At 42.1% G+C, this 14887-nt stretch overlaps 1 protein-coding gene across 1 annotated transcript in view; it reads left to right on the forward strand.

The window, feature by feature from the left end:
- Positions 1-14887, forward strand: part of LOC144769918 (trypsin-like) — a 58788-nt gene that overhangs the window by 19483 nt on the left and 24418 nt on the right. Inside the window, exon 2 of the mRNA XM_078654113.1 lies at positions 6684-6834. Within this exon, the coding sequence (XP_078510239.1) occupies positions 6684-6834 (151 nt within the window). The remainder of the gene's footprint in view (positions 1-6683; positions 6835-14887) is intronic.

Consider the following 14887-nt stretch of genomic DNA (forward strand, 5'->3'; position numbering starts at 1 on the left):
AAGATTACCGCAAGCAATCTACTCATCCTTTTTCTTAAATTCCTTAGAACCAGTTTGATTGCAGGTAGCTAGTATATAGCTTAGAATATAGAAGGAAGAATTCCAATGTGTAGATGGAATCTACAAAAATGACCGGACACTCAGCACAGTACTGCAGGGAAGCACCGCTTTATCACTAGGCATTTGCTTTGCTCTGCCAGTTGGCTTTAAGGAGGCTAAATGGAAATCATCAATTATCAAAAATTGGTCTTTGGCAAAGGTCATGTTCACACCTGTTAAGCTTGATATGACCAACTGTGGGAAGTGCAGCATGTGTGTTGATTAGCAGATTCAAAATAAACTCAGAGTACTGATGAATGTGTGCCACCATTAGATGTTATCATGGAGGTGTACCCTGAGCCAGAGAAAGTCTAAATTTGTTTTTCGTGACCCTCAAACATTGGGTGATTTTGGCAGTACTGCCCTCCAGCTGGTGACCCCAAATGCTCTTTGGTTAGCAGCATGTTATTCGCATGAAACAAACAGGATAAGGGAGGTTCAATCCCTAAATGCATGGTATGCACCCAGAATCTTTAGTACTTTGTAGGGTCGATTGGATGTGTACCTAACAAGGCTGATCCACAAGCATGGGTTGTTCTCTGTTGAGTTGTTAAAAGCCACACCATAATAATTCCAAGTAGACTCTCTGTGTGGTTGCTGCCTGCGTTACATTCACTTCACTGTGTTATGGGGTGGGAGGAAGCACAGTCCAGTTAACTGGTGGTGTATTTTCAGGTCCAACAACCACCAGTGGTGAGACAGAGACCCAGGTTGTGTCAGGTCGCCTTGTTCATACCAATGTATTGTTTACCATGTTTCAGCGGATGTTGAACTTTGCCTGCCATCTCCAGCTGCTGGCCTGTGTAAGTGTTCATTCAATAAGCATTTGTCATTGATAATTGTCATGCAAGCTCATCAGGCAGTCCCACTGAAACCTATCCAATGTAAACAAACCAAGTAAAGATCCTGCGACCTGAACAGGTGTTAAAGCAGTGGTCAACAACATGTGACTATTTTAGTGAAAAAAAAAAATATATATATGCCAGTCTGTCTATAAATTTATACAGACAATAGATCACCAGCCAGCATGCATCGTTTTTTGCTGTTTACATTGTTGGGATCAGTGGGTGAGTTAACTTAAAATTGTATTGCAAGTAGACTTGGTGTAAGGTATTTTATATGTGTGTGTGTGTGTCTGTGTATATACACACACTCACAGATAGTGCTATTTTTTATTATTTTTACATGATTTCTATTTGAATTATACTTTTCATCATCTCAATGTTTTCAGAATAACTATGCATGATATTAGCTAACTACTGTGAACTATTTGATTTTATTGTGGGCTATTATCAAAATATCTCATATCTAACAGGTTGTGGCACAGTTGAATCTTGAAGTAAGTAGCAAATGCACAGGTGATGAAGGAGGTCTGTCAGGATTGCCTTTTATGTGCATGGGTGTATTCCTACATAAATGAGTGAATGCCAGAGCATCCTTACATGACATAAATTAATCAAGGGGGCGAAAACTATCATGAGGGAGATGCATATTTGCCCCCCCACTACCACACATGAGCCCTACACACTGAAATTCTGTAGCACGCGAATGTCTATTGAGCCTGTCCCTCCTACAGAGTGCCACAACATGTTATCACGTGTTAGTCGTAGACAGAAAGGGGAAAGTTGAATGCTTTGGGCACCCCACTTCAAACAGTACCCACAATGCACTGCAATTAGGCTACTACCGGTGTGTCCATCAAATGCAATTAATAAAGTTGAATAGAAGTACCCCATGAGATAATAAAGACAGATCATAGGGGGACAATGAAAAACAGGGCAGAAAACACCAGCACTGAGAGTTTAGCCTCTTCCCACCCACTGCAAAAACTACTGACTTTACAAGACCAGAGAAAGTTTGTGAAAAGACACCCATATAAAGCTGGGTTATGATATGAAGCCACAAACACAGCGGCACACAACTGACACAACTTACCTCCCCTTTCAAGAAATGCAGAAATGACATGTTGTTCGTGACTTAGAGTACAGCTGGCTTACATGAGCAATAACTCCACAAGGGGCGTTGTGGCCTGCACACCATAAAAAGTCCTCGCTTGAGCATCTAATATAGCATTTGGTGTTACCTAGTGAGCCTTATTGGATAACCCTCTGCATCCACACATTCACTTATGACCTTTTGAAATGGCATGTGTGGTGTGACTAAAAAGAGTACATATATTTTACACATATGGCCAAAAAACATGTTTGTCTATTTAACATGGCACAAGGGCTATGTTAGAACAATTCAGACACAATTGACTCCTATTAGCCCCCGCAACAAGGTAGCACTTGTGCCAAGGCATGTCCAAAGACAAGTCCGGATCCTCGAACAGGAACACAAAAGAGCCCTCCAAGAGCATTATATTGACTCTATGCTGTACACTAGGCACCGACTGCAGAAAGAAGCGAGAACTCTTGGAAAATTGTGGGAAGGGAACAAGGGCAAAATTCACACGCTTTTATTTTACAAACTTTTGAAGCTGATGACACACCTGAGAAAGCCACCTTTCAGTGACGCAATGTAAAATGGAAAGGCCACTATACAGAAGGGTAGGTGAGCCCTGAGTCTCCCATATCTCACACATATTCATAGGCCCATCTCACTGCACCTTTGCACCCACACTGCCTAAACATTTACACAAAATGTTACGTTCTTCCATAAAACGCATCCTGGATTGGACCAAACTCTACATGCGATTCTAAAGATAGGGGTGTTTATGTTTTGGCAATTTTTAAAGCGCGCAAATACCCTGGGGTGTCTCGGTGCTCACTGATCAGAACGATGGCTATGGCAGATCTTAATGTGGGAATAGCCAGGTTTTTAATTTCTTCCTAAAGCCAAGGAGCGTTGGGGCAGTTTTGATGGTGAGTGGGAGTGAATTCCATAGTCTGGCTGTGGAGATCACAAAACATCTGTCACCCCAATTAGCTTTTTTTGTGCGTTGGACTTTAAGCAGATGAGCTGAGGATGAACGAAGGGTTATTGAGTTTTCAAGCGGACGGAGGGCATCCTTGAGAAATTGCAGGCCTAAGTTGTTGATTGCTTTGTAGGCAATACACAATGCCTTGAATTTTGTACGGCTCCTGACTGGGAGCCAATGAAGCTGTTGGATATAAGGGGAGATGGAGGTAAACTTGGGAATGCCCAGCAAAACTCTAGCTGAGGCATTCTGCACTAGCTGAAGCCTATTAAGAATTTGTTCCTGTGCATTAAGAAGGAGGGCGTTACAGTAGTCTGTTTTGGCAAAAATAAGGGTGCTGATCAGTGTTTTTCCAGCTGAAGTGGGAAGGTAGGGAAGAAGCTTCTTGATCTTCTTCAACATGAAGAAGGAGGTAGAAACTACGGAGTTGACATGATGGTGAAAGATCAGTCTGTCGTCAAATATGACTCCAAGGTTGTGAACCTTAGTAACGGGTTCTGGTGGAGGTCCCATCTCAATGGGCCACCATCGAGGGGACCAGGCAGGTTCCAGTTTCCCGAATGTCATGACCTCTGTCTTCTCAGAGTTTAATTTTAGACAGTTTGATGACATCCAGGAATTGATAGCAAGCATTCCCTCTTGAAAGTTGGCTGCAATTGTCGCTCCATCATTATGTACAGATAGGACCAGTTGGGTGTCGTCGGCATAAGTCGTTAGACTAATGCCGTAAGACTTAATCACCCTCGCTAAGTCCGAAACATATATGTTAAACAGGGTCGGACTTAGCGAGGAGCCCTGTGGTACTCCGCAAGGAAGGGACAAGGTATGGGAGAAGAAAGGGCCCAGCTTTTCAGCCTGTGAACGGTTGGCCAGAAAGGAAGCGAGGAGTTCTTCGGCATTGTTCTGGATGCCAATTGCTGAGACACGGTTGATCAGGGTGGCATGATCGACCGTGTCGAACGCTGCAGATAGATCAAGCAGTATTAATACTGCCACTCCTCCTTTGTCCAATGTCATTCTTATTTCATCTGCTGCTTTTATTAAAGCAGTTTCGGTCCCGTGCCCCTGCCTGAACCTGAATTGGGTCTCGTCCAGTAGGTTGTTTTCATCGATAAATTTGGAAAGTTGTATGTTCATTGCTTTTTCGAATATTTTTGCTGGAAAGGGAAGACATGCAATAGGTCTATAACTGGATGGGGAGGAGGGATCAAGGGTGGGTTTTTTCAGGAGAGGCTTAATGATGGCCTTTTTCCAGACTGAAGGGTATGAGCCGGTAGTGAACATAGCATTACAAATATTCGTTAGTGCGGGGGAGATGGCGTCTGGGATGAGGTTGAGGATAGAAGGAGGACATGGATCCATGGGAGATCCTGATTTAGTGCTAGAGATTAAGCGAGAAACTTGTTCCTCGGTGACTGATTTAAATTTACAAAAAGAAGGAACGTTGATGACTGAAGATAGTTTGTTTATGATATTAGAGGAAGGTTTGTGAATAAAGACTGAGTAAATCGAAGTGACTTTGTCCTTAACAAAAATCAGCAAGGGAATTGCAGAGGGATTGAGATATATCAGAGAGGGGGGCAGGGGGATTTGAGAGTTGATTAACCACTTGAAACAATTTTCTTGCAGAGTGTTGAGCCTGATTGATTTGTGAAGAGTAATAAATAGTTTTTTCAGAAGTGATGAGGTCTTTATATTTGGAAAGGGCGCTTTTGTACGATATTTTGTCAGTAGGATTGTAGTACCTGCGCCAGTGTCTTTCCAGATTTCTGCAATGTTGTCTTTGAAGACGTAAGGATTCCGAGAACCATGGGGCAGAAGGGGATTTTCTATTACGATGGGTGGTTTTTAGGGGGGCTAGCTTGGAGCAAGCCCTGTCCAAGCTGTTGAGGTAGTTACTGGAGTCTAGTGACGGATCTGGTTCCATAATATTGATGCAAGAGATGTCTTCCTCCATCCCTCCAACAGTACATGCTTTCTTTGTTCTCTGTGTGGTAGGTATTGAAACGCAAACCATGGAACTAGAACTGATGTACTCTCTTGACTGTATACACTCTTTCTCCTGCACAAGAGTCTAAGATTAATAAGCTCACACTCAGCACACTTTCCAGTGCACCTTTTGGGTGTGCTGCGTGTTGGCTAAGAGTCCACCACTAAAGAAATAAGGTTGTTTACCGACAAGTGCATGGACCATTCTGACTTTGTTACCAATATTAAGATCTGGTATCACACAGCTGTAGTTAAGCATAGTGTACATCAAGTTAGGGGAACACTTCTCCAATATACATCACCCAATTAATAGCTAAACTTATACTTAAATGTCTTTGGTGGAACACTGCTGACCAGCTTTGGGCTTACATAATATAACCGCAAGACACTGACATGACTTCTTTAAGACAAAGACTCAGGTTTGAAGGAAACAGGACATAAAACATTTAGTAGAGTTTCTAAGCAATATGATGTTTGCTAGGGGGAGATGTCCCACAGAGATGTCCTGGGATCTGATTAGAGATGTATTTAAAGGGCAAACTGGAAACTATAAATATGAGACTGTCCCAAAGGCGCCATTGTTGAGATTTAGGAGTAGAAGAACCTTGGGCTGCCTCTCTCAACCCAAGTATGCTTGATGTGAACCTGGGCTTCTATGGAAATTCTCAAGGGCATATTATCAAGCCTATAATCGCCGCTTTAGCGTTAGTTTCCTGCCGCCGAAGCGGCTATAATTTTAATGCCATTCTTGATAATATGCCCCTAAGTTCGATGTCAGTGATCTCCTCTTTGGAGTTAAACGGTAGAACCTTGCTTTTTTCTTGTCAGCATGAGTATGCTTTTTTTGTAAGCAAGTTATACCTAGGGTTGGGTAAAGCTTGCAGAGTTACACTTTACGGAATTCTGCACAGTAACATAAAAACTCCATGAGATTTAATGGAGTTCAGAGAGTGGACGGAAATAAGCACGTCACACTGGTCACACTGATTTTTAGCACAGGAGCTTGTTCCGTGCTATAAAATGAGCACGAACGGCGCTGCTTCTTTCTGCTACTCAAGTAGATAGTCTACCTAAGAAGCAACTTTCTCAACGCGAAAAGCTGTGACCTGCTGTGACAGCACATGCTGAGAAAATCTCGCCAGGTGACATTCTAGCTCTTGAAAACTGTGATAGGGGGATGCAAATTCTCGTTTGCTAACTTAAAGTGGTGAGACGCAGGAGGGAAAAACTCCACCATGTGGCACTTGGAGGAGTTTTGCAAAAACTCTGCGATATTCACGTACCATGGAGCGGGCAAAACTGTGCAACATCTGCAAGTGGACCGGAATTTATCGACCCACCCCTAGTTACACTCAGATCCCCGCAGAAGACACCTTACATTCATCAGCGCCAGGATGCCCTTGCCGGTAATAGCGCGTTCCACAAATCTGCATAACAAAGCACAATATGCTGGGTTATTGGTCATGCAGAAGAAGGAAACATAAATAATGAAATATTGTGAACGTTCACTGTGCTGAGCATCACTTTAAATGCAATGAGGATAACCCCAAGTAAGTAGTGTAGAAGTGAATGTGCTGTTGACAAACATTGGCAATCAAGCAGTATATGGCAGCAATGTGATTTCATTCAATGATGTGTTTCACCAACGCTAAATAGTGTTTGATTTTGCTTCCAGTTGCCCAGAGTTTCGAAGATGATGACAAAATCATCGGTGGATACCCTTGCCATCTTACCTACCAGGCGTCTCTGAACATTGGCTACCATTTCTGCGGAGGGTCCTTGATTAACAGCGAGTGGGTGGTGTCTGCTGCGCACTGCTCCCAACGGTAAGTTGTCTTCAGAGTCCCTCAGTAGGAGTTTCCCAGGATAATATGCTGGTGGGGGGGTACTGCTCAGGGCAACATTAAGTTGCCGGCTGAACACGGAACCAGGTGCAAAGGTTAACCCCTTCCCTGCGGGGCTAATTCCCCCACTGTGCTGGGGGGCAGGGGGGACCGGAGCCCCGGTGCTCATGACGAGCTCAGCTCGTCATGAGGCACGGTGGCCGTGTGCTCATGACGAGCTGAGCTCGTCACGGCCACACCCGTTTTCATAGAACGTTTAGCACGGCAGGAGAATTAGCCCCTCGTGCGAGCGTTCTGGCCTTTATGACGATCTCAGCTCGTCATGAGCACACGACCACCGTGGCTCATGATGAGCTGAGCTCGTCATGAGCATGGGAGGGGTTAAAAACTACATCCCGTGAACCTATAGTAAGTGACCCTGAACAGAGGTGCAGCCTAGCCCCTGCAAGCTATTTTGATACACTGTAGGGGAACAGACATTGCCCCCCGGCATTTTCCTGCCCTGGAGTGCCCTTTCCCAGATCCCAAACTGACGTTTGCCCCCTGCATGTGAATGGCGTGTAGAAAAGCTCCTAGTATGCACTGGTATTCCCGATACACATGCTTCTCCCCATTCTTGAGGGAATGACTTGTGATGCCAATTGCTTGATATGAGAATACAGGCTGGAATTGGAAATATGGGGCCAGATGTAGGTCACCCAATACCGGTCGGTAACGGCCGAAAATACCGCATTTCGGCCGTTACCGACCGGTTTTGGGTTTTTGAGATGTAGGTGGCATTTTTTAAGGATTCGGTATTTTACCGAATCGGTAATTTAAGGATTCGGTATTTTACCGAATCGGTAATTTAAGGATTCGGTAAAATACCGAATTCTTAACATACCGATTCGGTAAATTACCGAATCCAGGATGTAGGAAGCACTCAAGTTAGTGCATTCCTCAGTTAAGGATTTGTTATTTACCACCAACTAGAAGTTGGTGGTAAATAATGAAAACCCTTGAAAAAGCATGTTTTTTGCTTTTCCAACAGTGCCATGTTGCAGACATACATAGGGCATGTATGGATGTCTGCAACATGTGCACCCATACACAATTGAGGGGTGCAACAGGGTGTCAAAGTAACACCCTGCCACCCTTCAATGTTTCCCCCAATTACCGAATCAGTATTTACAGATTCGGTAATTGACATTCATTCCTATGGGCCTCCAGGCCCATAGGAATGAATGGCAATTACCGAATCGGTAAAGACCGGTTCGGTAATTACCGAAACTTACCGATTCGGTAATTTTTCAAGAAAAATTACCTACATCCCATTTGCCTGTTCTTAAATACCGAATCGGTATGATTCGGTATTTAAGAATCGGTAATCTGGGATTACCTACATCTGGCTAATGGTTTCCTGCACCAAATAACAGGCAGCTCCAAATGAAACACCTTGTGTTGTAAAGTACTTGGACATTTGATGTGGTAGGTCTTCAGTATAAGAATTCATTGGCAAGGCTGAACTATTAACTCTATTAATTAATTACATTTTTCACAGAGTGGTCCTAAATAACATACAGGAGGGAATTACAGAAAAGGATATTATATACACGTTTCAGGCTGGTTTTAAGGAAAAAATAGCTAGCAAAGATCAGCTTTTTTGCTTCCCCCGCTTTATTTGAAGAGGCGAGGGCCGCTTGTATGTTGCATTCGTCAATCTCAAATCTGCTTTTGCTTTTGATTTTGTTCCCTGGAGGAAACTATGGCACTGCCCACCCCTTTCACGCTAAGTGTTGGGTGAAAGGGGACCTTATTTACAAGGCAGCGTTAAGCCATGTTAAGTGGCTAAACGTGTCTCGTAAATAAGGCAAAGCTCCTATCGCCATCACGTCACTGAAATCCCATGGCGATAGGAGCTTGAGAAAATGCCCCATAGTGCGGCTCCCACAGCGTACCCCACTGAAGCCCCTGTTGCTGGATATCGTTGGGCACACTTTGGCAGGTAGAGCCAGACTATGACCTCTGCTATATTGTAGGAGTATCTGGCTACAACCAGAACTCCCTTAGTGTGCCTTGGCCTTAAGGAATGTGATTGAGGCCGATAGATTTCATAAAATCGATTGGCTGAGACAAGTCCTGGGAGTTTTAACAGCTCTAGGCCTTAGAGAATTTTAAGACAAAGCACTTTCTAAACCATCTCTGGCACTAAAGGAAAACATCTGGCTATGGGTTGGTGAAAATATGGTCAAATCAAGCACCAGTTGCTCAGAGACTGGGTGCTTCCTGTGTTGCAGCTCTCTGGACCCCTACTGGGGGTTGTATGATGTTACAACGAATTCCGTTGCAACGCATGCCTTTACCACGCATGCATTACAGCGGAATTCATATTCCACGCATCAACTTTACCACGAATATTCCTTTACCACGCATAGCTTTACAACGATTTTCATTGTAAATTTATGCATGGTGAGGGCATACTCGTGTTAAAGGTTATACCTCTCCCCTTGCATGACCCCCGGCCCCCACTCCTTATAATTACCCCTGCCCTTAACCCTTAATCTTTTTTTTTTTTAAACTAAAATTCCCCTTACCTTTTTAAGTCGTCTCCTCTTCATCTTCATCTTAGTTGGTTACGTCGGTCGTACGTCGTAAAGAGGAAGCGGAAGTTTATTCCAGCTTCCTCTCTAACGACGCAGATTGCTTCAGCTTCGGCATTTAAGGTTCGTTTTTTTTTCGGGGGGGGAGACCCGTCAACCCCCCTTTTTAATCCCATGCTTGATTTTTTTATTTTTGGGGGGGAGACCCCCCAAAACCCCCTTTTTTTTGTATTTACCACACATGCCTTTACTACGTTTCTCGTAGTAAAGGTATGCGTGGTAAAGGCTGTCGTTGTAACCACGCATGCGTTGTTATGCATGCGTGGTAACGGGTTTCGTGGAAACGGCCGCGTTGTCGTGGCCGTTTCCCCCTACTGGGATACTATCACCGACCCCTTGGGTACGAAATAGTATTTCCAATTTAAGGTTGGCACACTGCCTTTTAAAACCTTTACTACTGTATGGGCCCAAAGGTACGATGTTTTGTGTCTCACATGTAAAACTTTCCTGAATCGACGGGTCATGCATTATTTGCCTCCACGGGGTATGCCGTCCCACAACGTATATATATCAAAGCGATGTGCAGGTAGATGGGGCAGGAAGTAGCTATGCCACTGTCAGAACTCTTAGAACAGGTACCAGTCTAACTATTGTATGTGCTGTTGCTAAGCTTTTGGGAAGGTGTGGGTACTCAGAGCAAGGGCTCTTTGAGGAAATATGTTCTGGGTGGTTTATAACTCTTTTATACTATCGGTATGCCGCGATGCACTGGCATTCAAACCTGTACGCTATCGTTTTATGCCAATTCTTTTTAATGCAGCTGTGTATGTATATATTACTACTGCTTTTATGACAAAAATGTTAAAAAAGCTATTCTGATACTGACATATTAACTCTATTAGTAAAGTCAGATATATAGAAACAGAAAAAAGTGATATGCCCTAATTTCAGAATTTACATTGAAAAAGAGTATCTAATTTGGAAATCAATGGACTGTGAAGTGGTTTGCTTGATGCTGTTTTACAAATATATATGTTTCAATTCCTTGAGACTCTGTTACATCCTGACCAATGATTGTGTGTAGTTTAGGGTCATCCTGGACCAGATTCTTGACAATGCAATCACATATTTGTGAAGAGCTTGATTTCTCTGCTTGCATATTCCTTTATTAGGGATAATATTGCCAAATGCGATGCAGTGCGTGCAACGGAATTCATTTTATTTATTTGTTTGTGTACTTACCTCTGTGCGGCCATATTCCGGAGTTTACTACCCCCAACCTACCATTCGCCCACCCCACGTCAGCGCCCGGCAGCACTCCCACCACAGGCCGCTACTGCTGATAACAGTATATAGTACAGTCAAGGAGATTATACTTACAAAACAATTTATTCAATGGAACGTTAGATACCTGTACCTATGAAGATGGTAGGAATTACCAAAGACATCCCTTGTACTCATAGCTAACAATAGTTATCAATGCACTTTTTGAGCCACGAAAATATTGATGGGAAAGGAGCTGTTTTAAGTCCTTTCTGAATATCTTGTTTTACAGATTTTCAGATCAAGGGAGGAATAGATTTTCAAGGTTATAAGTCAGAGTAGTGAGAAAAGAAATATTATATGACAATATCATTTACAAAATGTATCACAATAGTGGGTGTAGATATTCTATTAATACCAATGGGTCAATTTATTCAAATAATACGTGGGAATCAAGGTTTGTGCCAGACAATATTCAGGCCTCAATAGTTTGGTACTCCACTGATGGGTAGAGTAATTAAAATATTATGCAAAGCAGGGAAGCAATCAAAGTTGCTGCATTATGTTGTTTGACAGGGAGAGGGCAGGACAGCACCATATCTACTAAGATAAGGCACTGTCCCCAGCGCTGGCACGCCATAAGGCTGTCTAACGCAGCACACACACCGTAGTGTGAAGGTATCGCTGTCATGTCTAGAAAAGGTTTTGTACTGGAAGTGCAACTTTCCCATACAAAATGCTATTATTGTGCAAACAATAAAACTTTTCTCACTTTGAAAGGGTGCTGTACAGTGCAGCACAAACGCAAAGTCAGTAAAGTTTGAAGAAATAAAAATGTTTTTTCTTTTTAACACATGCCTCAAATATGTGTTACGTTTTGCTGCATACCCATATCTATCTTTTTGAAACACATGGCTGCACCAAATTTACAACAGTATGGTGCAGCCCTGCATGTCCCCCTTCGCTTGCACTAAATATATCTGCCTAGTGCTAGCACAGGCACTTGCACCATGGTGCAAGAGTGTCTGAGTTGAGGGGAAAATTGTGTCTGTGCAGGAAGGTGTCCCTTCCTCCACATAAACAATCTTTAAATGGTGTTTTGTGACCGCTATGTGTGCTTCTTAGTGCAGCACACATAGAAGGTACAAAATGTCATTTTTTTTAAAGATTGTTTATGGTGCACACCGCAGCACACATGGAAAAAGCAAAAACGAGGAAAAATAAAGCATTTCACCTGTTTCAGACCAGGTTTTCCCTGGTCTTCATTTTGGCGCTGCATCCTATTTATACTGCACTTGTAAATAGGGGGCAGCATCAAGATCAATGGGTGTTGAGGTGGAACGCCCACAGCAACACCCATTGCCCTTCCGTTTCACGTTAAGTATAGTGTGAAAGGGGGGCTCATGTACAAGGCAGAGTTGAGCCACGTTAAGTGGATTAAGGCTACCTTGTAAATAAGGTGAAGCACATATTGCCACAGGAAAGTCACTCTAGGTGACTTTCCTGTGGTGATAGGAGCATGTAAATATGCCCCTAAGTACCTTATCTTTGGATCACTCCCTAAGAATTGTAGTCATTTCAGGATTCCTGAATCAAATGTTTTACCAATAATATATATATTTGAAAATATTACGAGATTCTATTTCAGGATGATGCGGATAGGGGTGATATTCCTGAAACTTTTAACTTCTAAGTGTAATAAGGTTCACCACTACAGTAGTTGAGAAAAACTAGACTGTGTTTGGAAAAAATATAGAGTTTGAAATATTGGGAGTCATAAAAATTATAAATAAAATATCATGACACAAATATTACGATGCACAAATATCGTTGACAAGAATATAATTTTTTGAGGTAAGCAATATCGATGTAAAGAATATCAAGATTTTTAACATTGTTTTCGGTAATATTGTTCTTAGAAATATCATCCAATTCATTATTTCAATGTTTTTTAGTTAATATCTTCATTTTATGTGCTCTATTGTCTATATCAATGTAATTCATTTTCATAAATATAGATTATAGTTTGAGTGATTTTATATGTTTCATTTAATTATTAATAGAAATGTACAGTGTCAAAGTGATTTGCTTGGTTTCTAGGGGTTGAATTATTGATTTATTCTGGAATTCATTTTTATTTAATTATATATTTAATATTTATTATGTAAATTATGTAATACTGATTTTTTGTGTTTGCATATGTTATTTGTAGGCTGTTAGGTGTGTATGGGTGTAGGGTAGGAAGTTAATTAAGTACAAATTACTTAACTAGTAATTATAATTGTTAACTATTCAGTTGATTTTTAATTATGCAATTTATGGAATACTTCATGACTGTAAACTGTCTCCTCGCATCGGTGCCAGTCATTGTGTGTTCCGCCAAAATGAGCTTCCAATCATACCCTGCTCTACATGCCAAACAGTAGCCACCCATGTCTCCTGCCAACGCAAAGCTCCAGTAATGACCACTTCTGTCACCAACAACGACCACTGTGTGGCTCCCACCAATGCGAAGTTGAGCCTCCTTGCCTAGACTTGGATTCAGAAAAGGGAAACTCTTTCCTGTGATTAACCTGGTCCTTGCATCTGACCTACACTACGTCATGGTCAGTGTGAACTTGTAACTTTGACCATCTCTTACCCACAAGTGGCTCTTTGCTTGTTGGTGCTACTTTTACCTGAAACTTTAAAAATGTATAAAGCAGTTCTACTGATTAGATTTTCATTGTTTAGGTGTCTGGTTTTGCATTACAATTAACTTTATTTTGTTATGTTGGTTAGGGATTTTATTGTGTTGTGTATTCAGTTTATTGCTGGTTGTGTGCCATATAAATACTTTATATGTTGTCTCTAAGAAAAGCTTGATTTCTTTTGTGCCAAGCTACCGGAGGGTTAAGCCCAAATTTATTTTGTGGCTTTTGTGGTTCACCCTGGCATGGATTGTGTTCATTATTTGATTGGGGCCCCACCCTTCTCAACTTGTACCCTAACAAAAGTAAATGAAAGGATAGGCATTTGAGTATGGATTGTTTGCATGAGTGCAAGCATCAGCCTGCAGTGGGGAGACAGGCGAGACGGGCCCTCACGCACTTGATATGGCATGGTAAAGTGCATTGAAAGAGTCGGCTGTGCGGGACATGCGCAGGGCCTGACCGATCTGCACCCGGGCGAAAACCTGGCCAAGGTCAGTTCCATCGGAATTCGTATTCGTACAAGCGCCTTGAGACCCTTGCGGGTGAATAGTGCGCTATACAAGTATCAATTTAAATTTTTTTACATCTGTGCCCATCAGAGCACAGAAGAAGCTGGAATGGACACCCTCCTGGACTACTACTTATGAATCTTTTTGTAAGAGCAGGTGCTGGATGAGCAGAGGAAAATCAGTTGCTATTTTTGGTAAGGCTCATTCTGTTACTTCTTCAGTTGCTAAATTTTTGACTAGTGACATGGACTGCATAAACAGTGACATTGTTACCATGGAATAGAGACAGGATGCCAATGACAGGGTGTCAGATAAAACTTTAACAATTGATATAGACACTGTAGTGTTTCCATGGAAAGATCTTTCTAACTTACTCTCAGCAAAGAAAAGAACTATAGATTGTGCACTACACATAGGAAGGATGAAGAGTGCACCTAATATTGTGTTATAGTGGTCCTAATCAACAAAGCATCATAATCATTTTCTACATCATAGTAGTTTGTTATAGTTACCCTAAACAACTAAGCTTGTAAACATATGTTGCAGTTCCCTAATCAATGAAGCCTTGTTATATTGCATTACAGTTACCCTATTCAACAAAGCATTATCATAATTTTTTAGAATTTCCCTAATCAATTAATCATTATAATAATGCGTTACAGTTACTGTAATCAAGTAAGCATCGTAACAATGTGTCACAATTACCCTAATCAACGAGGCTTCGTAATAATGTGTTACAGTTACCCCCAATCAATTATTCACAAACCTCCAACATGTGAAGCATGAGAATCTGAGTGGGTCAACCTCGACCATCACCTGTGTGCCTCACATCTCTGTAACAGGCACATTAACCAGTTGAACCATCACAGTTGACAATGGGAGTTGCCCTCCTAGAAAAATGATCAGGGCAGCCATATATGAATACCTGGCAGTTGTGGTGAGGGCACATGTACCTATGAAAAGCATCACAGACACAGGAAGAGCTTTTCAG

Source organism: Lissotriton helveticus, chromosome 7, assembly GCF_964261635.1.
Source record: "Lissotriton helveticus chromosome 7, aLisHel1.1, whole genome shotgun sequence".
NCBI lineage: Eukaryota > Metazoa > Chordata > Amphibia > Caudata > Salamandridae > Lissotriton > Lissotriton helveticus.